The sequence below is a fragment of the Plectropomus leopardus genome, chromosome 5 (assembly GCF_026936395.1).
Source record: "Plectropomus leopardus strain MGB_pleo_1.0 chromosome 5, ASM2693639v1, whole genome shotgun sequence".
Classification (NCBI taxonomy): domain Eukaryota; kingdom Metazoa; phylum Chordata; class Actinopteri; order Perciformes; family Serranidae; genus Plectropomus; species Plectropomus leopardus.
The window spans coordinates 34,510,908-34,528,278 of NC_142180.1; the positions used below are offsets into that span (position 1 = coordinate 34,510,908).

The window sequence follows — 17,371 nt, forward strand, 5'->3', positions numbered from 1 at the left end:
CAAAAATGCACTGCACGAATTGAATGATGCCACCAGCAGCAACATCACCAAGAAACCAGATGGAGTTTTCATAGTAGCTGCTGATTTTAATCAACCCATCAATCAACTCCAAAGATGTAACAGGATCAAGGACAAATTGTAATTAAATCTTTTAAATTTAAAAATGACTAATAAATCATCCTTCTACCTTGTATAGAGATTTTTGACCTAATTCAACAGCTCTGTTCTCTCGGAAGAGTTCTGCTAATAGACCTGTGTGCAAACATAAGTACGCTGACATTCATAGAGGTCAAGGGGAGTTTGTAGTGGCCTGTGACAGTACGTCATCATTAATTTGCTATTTTTGTTGCACAGTCACATTTACCTTTAGCCAACTTTTCAATCTCACGTAAACGGTGCAAAAAATTTTGTGGTATTTTTTAATTTTCAACTCTTTCACTTTTTTTATGTGCAAATTGTAAATGGTGGCTCGGCCCGCACCTTGAGACAGAGCTGTTGTCCCTACGTTGTCTTTTCTGTGATGACCATAATGATGATTAACGTAACCTTTTTTGGTGTTTGCATTCTTTAATAATCATTTCTTTTATCTCTGACCCATTTTGGAAGGAAATTCCCTTTAAAAAGCCTTTTTCATTACATTTTTTTCCCGCTCGCTGTCATTAAAAATCAGTTTTTGGCGTGTGTTGTTTTCATTTCCTTCAGTCAGCGGGTGTTGTGTATTCCGTGTGGTGGCTGCGATTAACGGCTGTGCGAATAAACTTGACTTGACGACCTCCAGACCAGCCTACTCCTCTGAACATGCAAGAGTGAACTGAATTATTGAAAAACAGGTTTGTGGGGGAAATCATCATATCCTGTTAATCAACCGAAGATTGCATTTGAAGGATTTTTGTTTTCTTTCTCAAAAATCCTGTCGAGCCATGGAGTCTGATAAACTATAGAAAATCCACAGATGACTGCTGCTTTCTCCTGGCAAAATCGGATTTTTCTGTCTCACTAATCCCTTGTCACAATCTGCATCCTGTATATCTCTCTCGCTCTCCCTCTGTCTCTCTCTCTCTCTCTCTCTCTCTTTCTATGTGTGTGTGTGTGTGTGTGAGTGTGTGAGTGTGTGTGCAGCAGACAGTCCATCCCATTCTGTCAGGCCAGGCCACTCTTGATTGGGGACGTACATCCTCTCCTGCCTGAGCTCCAACACTAAAACAGACCTGGATTGGCGGTGATTACGAGCAGGTGCACAGATGACTGAAGCAGAGGGGGGTTGAGAGGGACTTTGGGGGGGAAGTTTGGACGGTCCGTGTGATGCGGCGACGAGCATCATGTCCTTAATGAAAAGGGCACCTGTGTTGCCTTTGCTCCGAGGACTAGTAGCCGGCAGCCCTGCTCTGCGGTGGCACGACCGGGCGATCTGATCTGACCGCCTGCTGGGCTTGGACGTGGATGGAAATCTGCAAGGCGTGAAAATGCGGTTGTGGTGGATTTTACTGTTTTGTTTTTGGAGCGTCTGCGGGGAGCTGCCATTCATAGCGGAGAACAACGCGGCTATGTTGGTCAACTGGTGAGTACACATCGAAACCATCTGTTGCCGTCTTGATCTGTGTAATGTCATGAAACGACATGGTTTGACGATCACCTCACTGGTTCAATTCCCGTGTCGATATTTTCATCCTCTTTGGCTTAACCTGTGAGGTCAAAGGTCACCTGCGCCCAGTGTGAGCGCTTTGCCTGAGCTATTCTTGGCTTGTTAAAGAGGGTTTGTACCTCAGATTAGCAATGCTAATTAAGGCCACGCTGGCTGTGTGTATCTGAGCGGCACAGTGGGGGGGAACAAAGTTACACACGGAGAAATATAGCAACCTGCGTGCTAATCTGAACCGGGTCCTCCTTCCTGGTGGATTTCCTCCCGCTGCTTAAAAAGCACCCTTTGCATACTTAACGCTAACATTATCCAGAGTAAACCCGGGCGGATGCCGGATAAAGCAGCTACCTCTGTATACATTACGGCTATAGGAACGCCCCCCCGGTAATAAACTCACAGCAGAAATGTATTATCATACTTCTTTACATAACAGAATTAAGCAGATGCCGCTCGCCGCCCCCCCCATCGTGTCTCCGCGGCAGCAGCCAATCCCTGAGCTGTGACGTCACTCAGTAAAAGCACAACTGATGGGCCCGCATGCGGATTAACCCTACAGACCCAGTGGCTCAGACCACGGATAAGTGATTTTTTTTTTTGCCCCCCCCTCTCTGGTTTTCTCTTCTCTTGACAGCTGGCTATGTGTGGGAGGCGTTCTCAAATCCTTGTGATTCATTCATTGTCTCTATCCTGCTTGATTTGAAAAAAAAAATCTTCTCACAACATCTTTGGATGGCACACACTGTAATAACGCAGAGCCGAATAACAGGGTCGAAGCAGGGGGCTTAACATCCCCGCTCCTGCCCGAAGCTGCGTGAAGATAACGGAGCGATGTGCAGCCACATGAACTCTGGAGGAGGTGTAGATGGGCGTGTGTGATACAACAGGTCGTCTTTAACCCCTTGAAATCTGAGAAAAGTGACTTAATTTCTTCTTTAAAAACATGGGAAGAAGTGAAAGATGACATGATCTTAGTATAAGCAAGAGATGAGGAAAAAGTACAAGAACATTATATTACCTGAAAATATTTTTTTTAAAAAGAGGAAAAGATAGAAAAAGATAATAAAAAAGTAGATGACCCGGAAGAAAACGTATAATAATTATGCAAGATAAGTTCAAATGTGTAATTTTGATAATTAGATTTTTTCTTTTTCTTCTTCACTAGATGGTTTTTCACAGTTTTCTTGCAATTTGTAGAACATTTTTTCCAAGTCGCTTATTTTTTTCCCCCATGTTTTTGAGATTTTAAAAAACACAGAAATGACCTTAATGTACTTAACCTTTTGAAACCTGCGCAAATTGGCTTTTTTTTTCAAAACCATGGGAAGAAGACAATTAGCAGCTTCAGAAGCACTGGCCAAAAAATATCAAGGAATTAGTAAAAAAAAATTAAAAAATTAGTAATAGAAAAATACATGAAAATAATTCAATCAATTTTTTTTTAATTGTAATATAACTTTAAATATGTAATTACAAATATATTACAAAAATAATATATTTTCCCCTACCTTTTCAAAAATATTTTTTATAAATTTACTACTTTCTTGAAATTTGTGGAACCTTTTAATCAAGTTGCTTGTTGCCTTTTTCCCCACGTTTGTGAAAGAAATCGCTCCAGTTTGCTTGTTTTGATGGTTGAAGTACTTTTAAAAGGAATCTGAAAACAGCACAAAAAAGTGATGTAACTCCAGTAGTCAAAGGGTTAATCAGAGGCCCGGTCATTTGGGGTCGGGTACACTGTACCTCTGCTGGTGTAGATGTCCTCCGTTCCTGCAGTCTGACCGATCAGATGATACTGGTTGAGCCGGGAGCCTTCCTCTGCCACCACCACTGACTTTGCTGCTCCCTGAGTCCACGTGTAGACCACCTCCGAGACCGGATACGCATCTGTGAAACGACACAGACACACACATTTGAATTCTGCATCTGTAGCAAACTGAATATCCTTAATTAGCCATTTAAAAAATACAACTTGTTGATAATGAGGTTTTTTTTTTTAATTAAAATAGCAAACATTCGCTGCTTTCAGCATATTAAATGAGAGGGTTTGATGGTTTCTTTTAGCATATTTGATAGTGAACTGAGTTCATTTAGGTTTTCAGACTTATTCACCAGAAAAATTGTATTTATTTAATTTTAATCTCTTCAGAGAACATTACATTGACTTGCATTTATTTCCTGAAGACTCACCCTAAATCCTAACCTGAACTTTAACTAACTTACTCTAAACTCGACCCATGATTCCCTGTAGCAACATTACCAGGACATCAGTGCTTTACATTTTTCTGTTCAAGCTGTGTTTATGTCACTGTGTGTGGAGGCGTTCATGCATCAAAATTCTTTGTAGGCTAAAGCAAATCAATAATATTACGATGTTTGATAACTGAAATTCACTCTTTGCCGTCAGGACATTCACTCGACATTACACGTTGTGTGTCAAAATGGCGAACAAACATTTTGATTTCAACATCTGTGGGGTGCGTTCCCCATCTGTTTCTGCACACCGGGAGTACACCGACCAGCTACTGTATGTAAAACAAAGACTATACGTGTCATACAACAACTTCCACTTCAATGCATAAAGACAGATGTCCTGTGGGGGGTTAGAGTCCGTGTCAGTGGGGATCCAAGATCCTCTGCTCAGTTGCAGATTGGAAGAAACTGTTTTTTGGCTCGAGGTGTTGGTCCTGCGTGCCTCAGGGTCCTGGAGGCGTACAGGTCCTGCAGGGACGGCAGATAACAGCCATTCACCTTCCCAGCGCAGTGAATGTTAAGCCAAGACCGTCCTTGTCCTTGGCAGTGGCGGCAGCGTACCGGATCATGGTAGAGAAGTGCACCATCATTGTTTGGCCGGTTGAACTTCTTTAGTTGCTGCAGAAAGTAGATCCGTCTTTGATGACGAAGGACTCCGCAGCGACTGAGGAGTCACACAGGGTGACGGGGGCGGGTAAGATAGCGTATTTCCGGAAATCCACAACCATCTCTTCTGTCTTTAGAGTGTTGACCTCCGAGTTGTTTTGTCCGCGCGGGTCAGCAGATGGTCAAATCTCCCATCTGATGAAAGAGTTGATTCTGAGAGAACAGCCAATCCTTGAGCAAGACGCTGATCCCCAAACAGCTCCCCATGAGCGGAGGGTGAGACTCAAAGTCACTTTGGATAAAAGCTTCCACCAATTCAATGAAATGTAATGTTATGTAGTGGATCAAAACAAAATCATTTCCTGATTTCTCACACAAACACTGAGCAGCGTGCACACACACACTCAACACACACAGTGCAGCCGAAAAAAGGGTAATTCCCCATGAGCCCGGAGAGGTGCATGTTTTTGAATATTATTTTCATGTTTTCTAGCAGCTTTTGTTGTTACTTCCTCTCAAGCAAAGATGAGTTTGATAAATGACATGTTACGTGAATGCAGTTATGTAAGAGTTACATTTTTAGTCATGTTTTCAGGTACAGGCACTCTGTCATATTTGGCTGCCCCCCATGATCTTTGATATCATAAAAATGCAACACGGACTCGCTGTTAAGCAGATAAACTCACATCGTTCAGTCAATATTTATTATTGTTATTTTGACAACCCTCCAAATTTGACACAGCATTCACTTTTGCATTATTCCCTTTCAGCTCGTCAAACTAAAAAGAAATCGGGAAAAGAAACAATATTTCAGTGCATGCTCAGTGACCACACGCAGCAGATACAGAGATTTTTATCCATAAAAAGTATCTAAAATATGAAACGCAATGCAGCTAGTGTTTTTATTTTGTATGTTTGTTTGTCTGTTTTTTGTAGTTTGATGAGTTTTATGATCTTTATAAGCTAAATAACGTTTTAGTTATAGTCAATACTTGTTAGAAGGACAAATTTTTTTTTTTTTTTGGTCTTTTCTTGGGATTTGTGAACAAAACACTGCATGAAGATATAGATCAGGATATTTAACTTGCTTGTCTGGGGGCCACTTTTGCAAGATGATAAGAGGCCGGGGCCCAGTCGCAGCAGCCCCGCTCATGTCAGGTGTATGCAGGGTCGATTCTGGGATTTGAGGACACTCAGAGCTTAGACATCTGTCTGGGGTTGCTGGGTTGCTTATTTTAGGGCTCCTGAAAAACGGAGATTCAAACGATCAAGCAGGGACTCCTCAGTTGACTGAGAGCAGTCGTTTATTTTTGTCTTTTGCTCATCTGTGTGCTGTGCAGTGCACTTTTGGGGCTGTTTTGGTCCCCAGACTTTGCTGTGGAGTGAGCACTCCTGAGCGTCACACTATCTTTGGTGGAGGCTGCAGCGGACGAGATGCAGCAGCACAGAGACTCTGCACTGTGAGGCTCTGAGATTAAGTTATCTTCTCTCATCTGCTCAGAAGTGGTTATTTACAGCTCACAGCAGGTTAATAATTCAATTCAGTTCAAGGTAGCTTTACTGTCATCAAATTGAGGGTCAGACAACAATATAACGAAGGTTGCATTTCCTGAAGGATAAAAATGTTTTAAACAAATAAAAATGACACGAAAAATCAGTAAAGTGCTATATGAAGTTTAAGAAGAAAGTGCAAAAAGAGCAGAGCAGCAGTACTGTGGCAGACGGTCACAATACGACCGTCTCTGGCTTTCGTTTCTTATCTAGTGTTGGCAAAAAAATGTTGGGTATTTGCGATCTGTTGTTTACTTGTTTACTACATCACAAGTGTGCTGCTGTCACACTGAACGTAAACTTTGTGTGGAAAAATAAGACAAATCATTGAATATTCATACTGAACGGCTGAATCTGATCTGACCAACATAATGCTGAGTCGGGAGAAGCCCAATTTAATTATATTAAATCGATTTATTTTCATTGTTAATTAGATCAATACTTCAGTAAATTTAATATCATGAAACTGCTTTTCATACTTAAGTACAGTACATATCAGATACTTTCAGACTTTTACTCAAGTAATACTCTGATGAACCACTTTGAAGTTACTTCCTGGTCAGATTTCTGTACTTTTACTCAAGTATGGCTCCTCATTCACTGCTGGTGTCAACACATGATAAATAATATTACGGGAGAAACTCGTGACTTCCAGACCTCATAATTGCATGATATTGTGATCAAACGTCCTCCAGCAGTCGCAGAATTTGCTTATGGATACAAATACTGTAAACTGCTGGTCGGTGGTTCTCTGATCCTCGGCCTCGGAGATGTTACGAGTTAAGAAACGTGGCGTGGCTGTGATACAACACTTGACCTTTCGCCCACTTTGCTTCATTACGCAGAGATTAACTTGGTGTCACTGTTAAGAGCTCGTGTTTGGAGCTGATGTAATCACTCCGAGTGTATCACAATACGCAGATGTTAGCGATGGTGTGATGTTATGTGTGAGCGCTGGCACAGTTTGAGAGATTGCCTAAAACGATCCTACGGTGCGTTCGCTGAGGGCGTCTGGAATCAGCATTTCGGTCGCTCGTTTATTGTCGAAGCACAGCTGACAGTGAGGTTTAAATTCGCCTCTTTGATGTGCTGATAAACAAACTCAATACACAAACTATGTAATTCTTACAAGTTCATACTGAAAACAAGCCCCACGAAATACAAAAACACTCTGACTCACTGCCGAACAAACCGCACACACACGATGCACTGCAGCTGTGTGTGTGTGTGTGTGTGTGTGTGTGTGTGTGTGTGTGTGTGTGTGTGTGTGTGTGTCCCGCTCTCTGCTCTGCAGCGTCCAATCTAACAGTATTGCATTAATCCTGCAACTGTGGTGTTAGAAGACTTGACAGCAATTTAGACTGACCCCAGTCAACCAGTCTGTGGATTATCGTCTCAAAGACACTCTGCATTGTCTCACACACGTCTTTGTAGAACCGCGTTACGTCAGCGGCTGAATTTATTTTCTTTTAAAAGCACACATTACTTTTACATTGTATGAGGTAAAACACTAACAATTCATCTCCTTCTGCTCCTGGGGATTTTGTCTAGACTTGAACACGGTTGTATGCAGTACAACACAAGATATATTATTATATATTAAAAATACAGATATTTTATATATATTAAAGGACATTATTATTAACTATTTTATTTTTATATTCATATAGATTTTTTCTTTTTTTCCAGGTAATGTTCTTGTAACTTCTTCCTGTTTTAGAAAGAAATCCGGCTTATTTTCTCAGGTTTCAAAGGGTTAAAAGAAAAAATCGTGAAATGCAAGTTTGTGTCTCCAAGTACACACCGATGGGATTTTAGGTTATTACATATTTCAGATAATTTTTTCCTCTTCAAGCTATGAAATTAGACATGGCTATAAACGACTATGAATGGGCTGTACACAGTATATCTGGAGATAATTATAATGTAAGATGATCAGTGATGGTGATGAAATACACACATTTTTTCCGTCAATTGTTGACACTGTTTCAATGCTTTCTGACGTTTCTGCTGCCCTGAAACGTCACACAAACATCACACCTCGCCAACTCGGGTATCATCGAAATTTCCCAATTTCCCACTCGCAATTCCGACTTTGAAAAGGCCGTTCATGTGCTCGTAATTTGTAAATATAGTCATTATTTCCAAGAAGCATGTGAAGGCAGCAAAAGTCTCACACACTACCCTTTAATGATATTTGTGAGCACGTGTTAGTTTTATCATCGAAGTATCTATTGTTGCTCAAGATTCAGGTTTCGGTAAATTCACCTGACAGCATCATTTTAAACCAAATGAGTTGACGTAATAGTTGTAGACGAGGACTTTAAGCAACACCGATCTGCTTGCTACAGTAATTCATTGCAAATGTGACATTGGCTGATCCTGTAATATTTAGTCGTTGACATCTAGGGACGGACGGAGCCTAATTTGAAATGCCTCTCAGTCTTTGCAGCGCTGCTTAAATATTATATATATATTATGGAGCAATCTGCCGTCATACGTGACCTTTAGCCGTTAGGCAGGTCTGCAACGTTGAGGACAGAAAGAACGAACCTTACAAGAAATTTAAAGCACATTTCACCAAAACTGAGATGTGGGTGTCATAAGTTAAATAAAATAAATATCGACAGTTTACAGTGAGTTCGGTTGTATGGACAAAATTGGAAATATTAAATGAGTCTAAATGTCTCATCCTTTTTAGTTGCATTCAGTACAAACTAGTTTACAAACGGACGTAAATGCAGTTCTTGTGAAACTGCAGACACGCAGCGTTTCTCGGGTCAAGTGTTTCTCCTGCTGTGCGCCCTTTTGGTGATTTCCTCCACAACACCTCTCAGTGAATATTTAAAGCTGCCTTTGGAAATGATGACATATGTCTCACATTCCCGCCTATGTTTTCTGTCCGTCAAGTGCAATATGGGCCAACAAAAGCGTGCCTCATAAACAGATCTGCATGTCTCCAGCCTGGGACTCACTTTAATAAGCAGGAGGACGGGATCTAATAAAATATTAGTCTCATCGAGTCAACAGACTGTCTGATAATGAGACAATTATCTGTCTTATTTTGCTTCTATTTGCATTTGCAGGTCAATTACGGTGCACACACAGACTCCTACTCTACTCAGTTATGAGATGCAAGCCATTATTTCAGCTAAGAGAGCTGCACAAAACACAGCATCAACATTATACGGTGATATGACCCGAAAATAATAAAGGCCAGAACAACCACAGAAAGTCTGATAAACATACTAATAAACTACAGAGGAACCTGTCTTGTTTTTTATAATAATATAAATGAATCAGTGTAAAATTTAAACTTCCTAAGTATCTAAAAGTGCACACATAGTTTATAATTAGTGAATGCTAATATCCACTATTTTATTTTATTTATTTTATTATTTTTATTTTATTTTATTTTTATTTTATGACATTATCATGAAAACATGACCAAGGTTGTAGCCTAGGACATGGTTTTTGGAGTGGACCTGTATGATCCAGGAGACTCAGACCGAGTTTTGATGCAGTTTGTGAGTTTTCTGCTGCATTTGTATCCGTGTGAGTGAACGGAGAGCTAAATGTCGTCTGCAAAGTCAAGATCATCCAGCTGCTCCCAAACTGTCCACTGGATCCCATTTCTCTTCCCCTCAGGATCCAGTCTCGGGTCGACAGATTATCGGCCCGGCTGATTATAAGGGCCGATATTTGGCGTTTTGCCGATTATTTGTATCGGCGTTTCATTTTAATGATCGCCAATAAAACTAAATGAATGAAAAAGTGTGCGTATTACACTCAACCACCACCAGAGAAAGCAGTCTGCAAAAAGAGTCTCAGCATGGGAGGAACTTTTACTTTGTAAAAACTTAAGGAAGCTATTTCTATTCATTTATTTTTTATTTAAATGTTCACTGAACTTTATTTTTAAAAAAAAGATGCAGGGAAATTGCTGTATATGATGACAAAAGTTTCAATCTGGATTAAAGATTTGCTAATAGCTAATTTTAAAAAAGTCTGTTATATTTCAGATTTTAGATATTTTCATTGTTGCTGTAAATGCATATCAGTAGACAGTAGATAGAGACAATAGAGGACGTCCTGAATACTTAAATTACACCTCACCACACGGGACAGGTCTTCTAGAGTAAAGTGATAAATGTTAAGTGAGTATAACAAATACTAAATGCCATACCTTCGACCTGTCTGCTGTAGGCTGCTTTTAAAATGAAATGATTTAAAGGACTATGCCCCGATTTAAGTTTATTTATTTAAATATCTGTTTTGATTGATGCAGTTTATGATTGTGAGTCTGATAACTGATAACACTGATTGATTTTGCTTGGAATTAAAAGTTAGATTAAAAAGAAAATGAACATTATATTATTTAATATATTATTTAATTTTTTATTATTTAATAATATTTATTAAAATAAATATATTATTTAAAATATTATTAAAAATAAAGTGTGAATATTTTTTAAAAAATGCTGTATGGCACAGCATGATATTGATTAAATTAAATATGGTATTCAACATGATAAAACAATTTGCCCATTTAATAATTTGATTGAAATAACGTGATTTGATTTAAGACAGAGATTTGTTCACGTACATGAAATATGTTACTCAAGATTTTAATTTATTGGCTGAATTTACTAAAATAAATCGGTTTTTTTTCTTTCTCTGAGGTTTTCAACCTAAAACTCACACTTCTACAATCATTTTTTCAATAATTCGGGTTGAATTGAGTTAGAGTTGTCCCGCGTCCTCTGTGGTTTTCTGTGCCGGGTCAAGTTCAGGCGGGCACTGAGGCTGAAACTCGACAGAAACTCGACACTCGTCGTTTATTTACACCATTCGATGCACTCTCTGTCGTGATAAACTTCCTTTATATTGTGCCAAAGACGCGACTGTGTGCCGTCAGAGTTTGGAGCTGCAGTCAAAGTCACTCGAGGCAGAGGACGAGACTGACGGCAGAGTTCGGTCACTGAGAGGTGATTAAGGAGACAGCGAGGGACAGGTCTGCTGGAGCTCTGAAAGCCTGCAGCTCCAGGGTGAGTGCCGTCCGAGAGGTCAAAGGATTAGTTAGGGTTAATGGAGTCGGAGAAAACAGGACACACAGCACAACCGTAACTTTTACAGCTCGCGTGGGCTCTGTTTCGACTGTGACACGAAGTTTAAAACATTTTTTTTTTCTCAGTTCACTTCCACTTCTTACTTCAGCGTCCTGCAGTTTTGGTCAGATGGTGTGCGGTTCACTTTGCCGCCTCTGTTGTGACAGATAACAGTCTAACTCAGCTTATCTCAGCTCTTTAAATGAAAACAGGCTGCAGCACACACTTCTTAACCCTTTGAAACCTGAGGACATTGTTTTGATTTCTTTTAAAAGTAAAAGGGGAAAGGCAACAAGCTACTTAACAAGACACGCCCCCCCAAAAATAAAAAAAATATTAAAAAATAAAATCACAAGAAAATTTGCCAAAAAAACAAGAAAATTTGCCAAAAAAGCCCAAACAAACAAGAAAATTGCTTATAAAAAGTGCTTCAAAAAATGTTTATTTTATTATATTTTAACTGGAATTTTAAATATGAAATTATTATAATAATATTTTTCCCCATTTAAAAAAAAAATTCGAATAATCATCCCCTTTTTTTGTAAAACAAACTTTTAGTCTATTTGCTGGACGTTTTTTGCCAAGTTGCCTTTATTCCCATGATCTGCAGCCCAGCAGACTCTCTGGGTGCTGCTGGACAATATTCACAATTATCCTGATAATGGAAATTCACTACCATTGATTGAAGTATTTTTTCTTTTTTCTTTTTTTTTTAACACATTCTGTGAAAAACTTGTCCATCATTTCGTCCCTATTTTATACTACTTGCGGGGATAAATGAGGTGAATTTAAGTGAGCCTGTAATCTCAGTTACACTGAATCTGCAGGACAGCAGGTACACACCTCTTTAGTTTAACTTGTGTAATTAATTCAAGCAGGTTTTGGCTTTTGGGCTCGCTGAGAAGTTAATCAACATCAGATCGCTTGCCATCAAAAGCACGAGCCAAGGCAGTCTCAGTGAGCGGCTCCGATAATCCGCGTCCCCGCGCTCAGCCGGGGGTTGAGGTGACCAAAGCGAGCGTGGGCGTGGCTAAACGACACTGTGGCTCTGTCCCTGAGCCCGGGGAGCGTCGAGGCCCGAGATTACCCTCAATACGTCAGTGGCAGGGAAGACCTCAAATGCTAATCTTAAGCTTACATGACAGGAGATCCCCTGATATTTTTGTACCACTGCAGCTATGTGAGGCAGCCTAACTAGCTTAGAAGTCATGGGGAAGCGTGGACACAAGGTGCAGGATTGGATTTTTTAAAGGTTACCTTGGTGGTAATGTGGGTTAGGCGTGTGTGTGTTTGTGTTTCCAGTCTGTGTGTTTCAGATATTTCCCATTAAATGTGGCTGAGGCGGTGAAGGCTGCAGGAGAGCAGCTCTGACATGTTGATTAATGGCTTAATCAGGAGCAGTGTGTCAGTGTCTACATGGCTGTATCCTGCACCGCCGCAACAACAGCTCCGCACCTGAGGGACGCGGGCTGTCACACACACCTCGCTACATCCGTGTATCCCCTGCATGGACACCGAAACTGATGTCGAAACCGTCACTTTTCACACCAGTGACCTTGTGCGTTTTAAGAAAGGTTTGGTAACACTTTAAGTGTCACTAAAGACATTAAACATTTACTCTGCACCTTTTTCCTGAATTATTTAAAGTGTTGCTCACTGTGTGCATTTGCTTAAAGGCGTGTTTACTCACAGCTTCCGAATTTAAGGGGACAAGCATGGGCGTCCATCGGGAAATCCTCCAGCTGCATGGGGCATTCTGCAGATATTGTCAGTCTGAAATAAAGAGATGAGATGAAACATCATCGTTTTCACAAATGAGCTTTTTATAGTGAATAATTTGTTTCATTTGATTTGTGCGTGATTTCGTTTCAAGTCATTAACCCTTTGAAACCTGAGCAAATTGTTTTGATTTCTGTCTAAAACATGGGAAGAGGGCAATGAGTAACAAAAGAAAATAACTCCCAAAAGTTAGCAAGTTAGCAAAAAAAAAAGAAAAAGATTACTAGAAAACCATAAAATGAAAGCAAATATGTCCCAAAACCATATTTACAATTGGAACAACTTTAAATTTTAAACTTTGTTAAAGAAGAAATTACAATAAAAAATATAAAGATAAATATAATGTCGAGAAAACCATATATATACACACAATGATAAAAGTTTTATAAATAAAATTATGATACAGGAAAAACATAGAATAAATACAGACATTTTTTTTTTCATTTTCAGCACTTTTTAATGTAATTTTCTTGTTTGTTTTTGACTTTTTTTTTTAACCCCCTGCTTATTTTCAGGTTGTTTTTGTAACTTTTTTTATTTTTTGCAATTTTTTGTTGTTCATTGGCTTCTCCCCATGTTTTAGAAAGAAAGGGTTAACCGGTGACAACTGGCTCTCTTAGGTGTGTGTCAGTTAGTTGACAGCAGAAGTCATAAGCAGCTGAGCCAGCAGAGGGACCCCCGATCATCTCTATCCAGAAAAAATGACGCAACTGTGTAACAGTGAGCTCGAGAAATATTTAAGAAACCAAGTGAGGATTATTTCATGGTGTGAGGCTGCCACCTGCCTGTGGAGCCGTAATAAAGCACGAATAAAACAAAACAAATGAGCTCATCTGGTGTGTGTATAATGTGTGAACGCTGCAGAGTGAATCTGCAGCTTTATCTGATGCTGCCCTCTGCTGGACTCTACCACCACATGCAGGGCTGCGCTCAGCAGGAAAACCCGTCTGTCTGTGAATCAGTACAGTAAATTTCAAGTTTTTGCACTCAATTTACAAGTCAAATCACAAGTCCAAATGTGATGCTATTTTAACCCCTTAAACCTGGATGACATCTCTATTATTGTGCTGCTTTTGGACACTTTTCACAAGTATTTTGTCTTTTTTTTTATGTGTGTTGATGTGAAGCCCTTGGTGCATTTAAGTTCTGTCTTGTAAAGCACATTGGGCTGCATTTTTTGTATGACAGGTGCTATACATTTTATTATTACTATTATTATCATTATTATTTAACCCTTTGAACTCTTTGAAGCAAAGTGCAATTTCTGAAAAACATAGGGGGGAAATGCAATGAGCAACTTGGCAATATAAGTTCTAAAAATTGCAAGAAATGAGTAGATTTAGAAAAAGAAACATGGTATATATTTAAAAACAAAGGAAACCATAACCATAACTTACCATAACTGTTTATTTTAAATTATGTTACAGAAAACTATAATATTTTCATCCATATTTTAAGCACCCTTTTCAGGTAATTTCTGTGTTTTGTTTTTATTTTTAACTTAAAAAAAAAAAAAATATATATATATATATACATACATATATATACACACATACACACACACACACACACACACACACACATATATATGTGTATGTATGCATATATATTTGCCTTCTTTCCATGTTTTTAAAAGAAAATTTGTTGATGTTGTATACAACATTAGTCACACTTATAATTATTTTTAATCTTTGGGGAAGGTATCAAGTATTCTGTTATATGGCGTGCATAAAAACTAAATCTAAAACCAACAGAACTTTATTTTTAATTCTGGTTGGGATCTGAAAGTTTCCAAAAATATGGCTGGCGTCTGGAGTCCAAGCTGGAGTCTTGGACTCCAGTCTTGGACTCCAAAACTCCTCGATGGAGCCTTCAAGTTTTTTTTTTTTGTTTTTTAAAGATTATTTTGGGGGGATTTTTCCCTTTAATGATAGGACAGTTGTAGAATGACAGGAAATGTGGCAGAGAGAGGCGTTATGACCGGGCACACAGAGTGCAAACATCAATGACAGGTTGGAAAAAGCTCGTATATAAGTAGTTGGACAGAGCAGAGTAAGATCATTTTAACCCTTTAGAACCTGGATCAACATTAGTTTTGTTGTGTTGCATTCAGGTGCCTTTCACGAGCATTTAAACATATCAAATCTGAGAAAACTGGTCTGATTTCTTTTGAAAACGTGAAAAAAAATGTGACAAGAAAATGACCTGAAAATGACCTGTGGGGAGAAAAATATATATATATTTATAATTCTTATAGTTGCATATTTTAAAGTATGTTACTGGGGAAAAAAATCACACTTTCTTTTTTTAAAAACTTTATTTATTTATTTATTTATTTTTAAAAACTTTGTTTTGCTTATTTTCAGGTAATTTTCTTGTAACTTTTTACTATGTCTATATTTTTTCTAGCTCATTTCTTGTTAAGTTGCTCAAATCAATATGCTCAATAAGATGAAACTGAAGGGGAAAACTTAACTGTAAGGGGTGAAGCTACCGGCTGTAATATATATAAAGTCACTAAAATAGCCGCACATTGATCCACTAATAAAATGCATCAATTATAATATGAAAATGATTTAATATCCTATACCACTATAATAACAAACTACTTCGAATTGAATTGTTGTGCACACAGGTACTTTTACCTTTAATACTTCACTATTTGCAGAGGATACAGAACTACTGAACCTTTGTTGGGTGAAATGAATGAATGCAGGATTTGGCTGTTATTGAATTTTTATAGTGTAATATTGTTACTTATACTTAGGTGGGATCTGAGTAAATCTACCACCAGGCATAAAACCGTATACCATATTACATTAATAGAATGCATTCATAAATTTAAATTGACCACCGAGGATTTCAGTATATTAAAGGTCGTCTGCTGACTCAGCTGCTGCCCCACATCAACATATACATTAAACAGCAGCCTCGGCACTGTAAATAGTGAGAAAGAGAATGAAAAGTGATGAGTGTGGACTTCATTGCCTCATAGTGAGCGTGGTTTATTACAGAGCATAATGTTATACTGTATAATAATCCGTCTTTGCTCACTGGCCTGTAGTGGCTCTGTGTGTTACAGCATATATCACTCTCTAGTGGATTATTATGCAAAGCTTAAAAAGAAGTAGATATTAGAAATAAGTAGATATTAGAAATAAAATGAAACTGTCGTTCTCTTTCTATTTCTACTGGGTTTGCTTGTGTATTGTAGAGTCTCTTACATTTTGCACATCTCAGTTTCAAAGTATCACAGACAGAAAATTCATAGTAAAATTATTTTTTTGAATTGTTTTAATTTTTTAAACAAAAGTGCCAAAGATTCTCAGGTTCCAGCTTCTCAGCTGAGTTATTACAATTTTTTTATTTCTCAATACTTTTTTTATTTTTATTTTTTCCTTTCAAGTCAGCTCAGTTTCTTTAAAAATGTTTACTTTTTACTTTTTTAAATAAATTTCTTTTTTTTGGATTGATTTATTTTACTCAATTATTTCATTTAGGGGCTTTTTCGAAGAAAAAAAAATCAGTTATCTGTGATTTTTTTTATACCTAGTTTTATTTTTAACTTTTAATATTTTTAGTTATCAACAATAACCTTTGCCTGAGTTGTGAGGTTTTGCTGCTTTTGCTGAAAGTCTTTGGGATTTCTATTGTTCGTTGAATAAAAACAGGCAATTTGAATTTCTGTGGCAAGTTATTACTGGTATTTTTTACTATTTCTTTTTTCATTTTGTTGACAAAAAGATTAACTGATTAATTGAGAAAATAATCAACAGATTAAATCAAAATGAAAATTCAATAGTTGCAGTTCAATAAATTATTTTCAGTTTAGTAACTGTATTATCTGCTTCTGTTGAGATGTCATTAGTGTCAGAGTATCAATATTTTTTTATATATATATTATTGTGTATTTGAGATAAATTACTGGCATAACTTGTGTTTTTAGTGCAGAACTGCAGGATGATATCCAGATAAGTGCAGCTCTGATATCTACAGAGGGACACACAGTAAATGGGCAGCACTGAGTGGCTTTAATTAGAGAAGTCAAATGCACAGGATACTGTCTCCTTAATAAATCATAATGACCAGTAAGCAAAGTGCAGACTAGCAGATGAATTTCCAGCTAAAAATGAGGAAGCTGCAGTCACTATTATTTCACACACATATATCCTATGTTTTAGATTAATAGAAAATGCTTGTGATCAATAGCTAACATGTTCTGTACTGTGAAGCGTGCACGCTCTGTTTTCCTTCCCTGAGATATTTTCAGGGTGCAGTAACGAAGGCACAACTTGTTCTGTTACCAAACCAGTGTACGAGAGTAATGCATGCGTAAAATGTTTCTCTAATAACCTCGTTCCCAGAACGCATTAACGGGCCATCGTGAAGCCGTTTCTAATGGCCTGCAGTGTTAGAAAATGTGCTGCAGATTTGCAGT

General features: G+C 38.2%; 2 protein-coding genes across 8 annotated transcripts in view; one reads left to right on the plus strand and one right to left on the minus strand.

Annotated features, from left to right (window-relative positions):
* The window catches only part of gabra5 (gamma-aminobutyric acid type A receptor subunit alpha5), a 40,546-nt gene that overhangs the window by 10,021 nt on the left and 13,154 nt on the right, over positions 1-17,371 (minus strand). For all 6 annotated transcript variants that reach the window (XM_042483673.2, XM_088078053.1, XM_088078050.1 and 3 more), the window contains exons 6-7: positions 12,845-12,927; positions 3,380-3,523 (exon numbers count right to left, since the gene is read on the minus strand). In XM_042483673.2, the coding sequence (XP_042339607.2) occupies positions 3,380-3,523; positions 12,845-12,927 (227 nt within the window). The remainder of the gene's footprint in view (positions 1-3,379; positions 3,524-12,844; positions 12,928-17,371) is intronic.
* Positions 1,211-17,371, plus strand: part of gabrb3 (gamma-aminobutyric acid type A receptor subunit beta3) — a 65,348-nt gene continuing 49,187 nt past the window's right edge. For both annotated transcript variants that reach the window (XM_088078055.1, XM_088078057.1), the window contains exon 1: positions 1,211-1,558. In XM_088078055.1, coding sequence (XP_087934181.1) covers positions 1,464-1,558 — 95 coding nt within the window. In that variant the 5' untranslated portion in view covers positions 1,211-1,463. The remainder of the gene's footprint in view (positions 1,559-17,371) is intronic.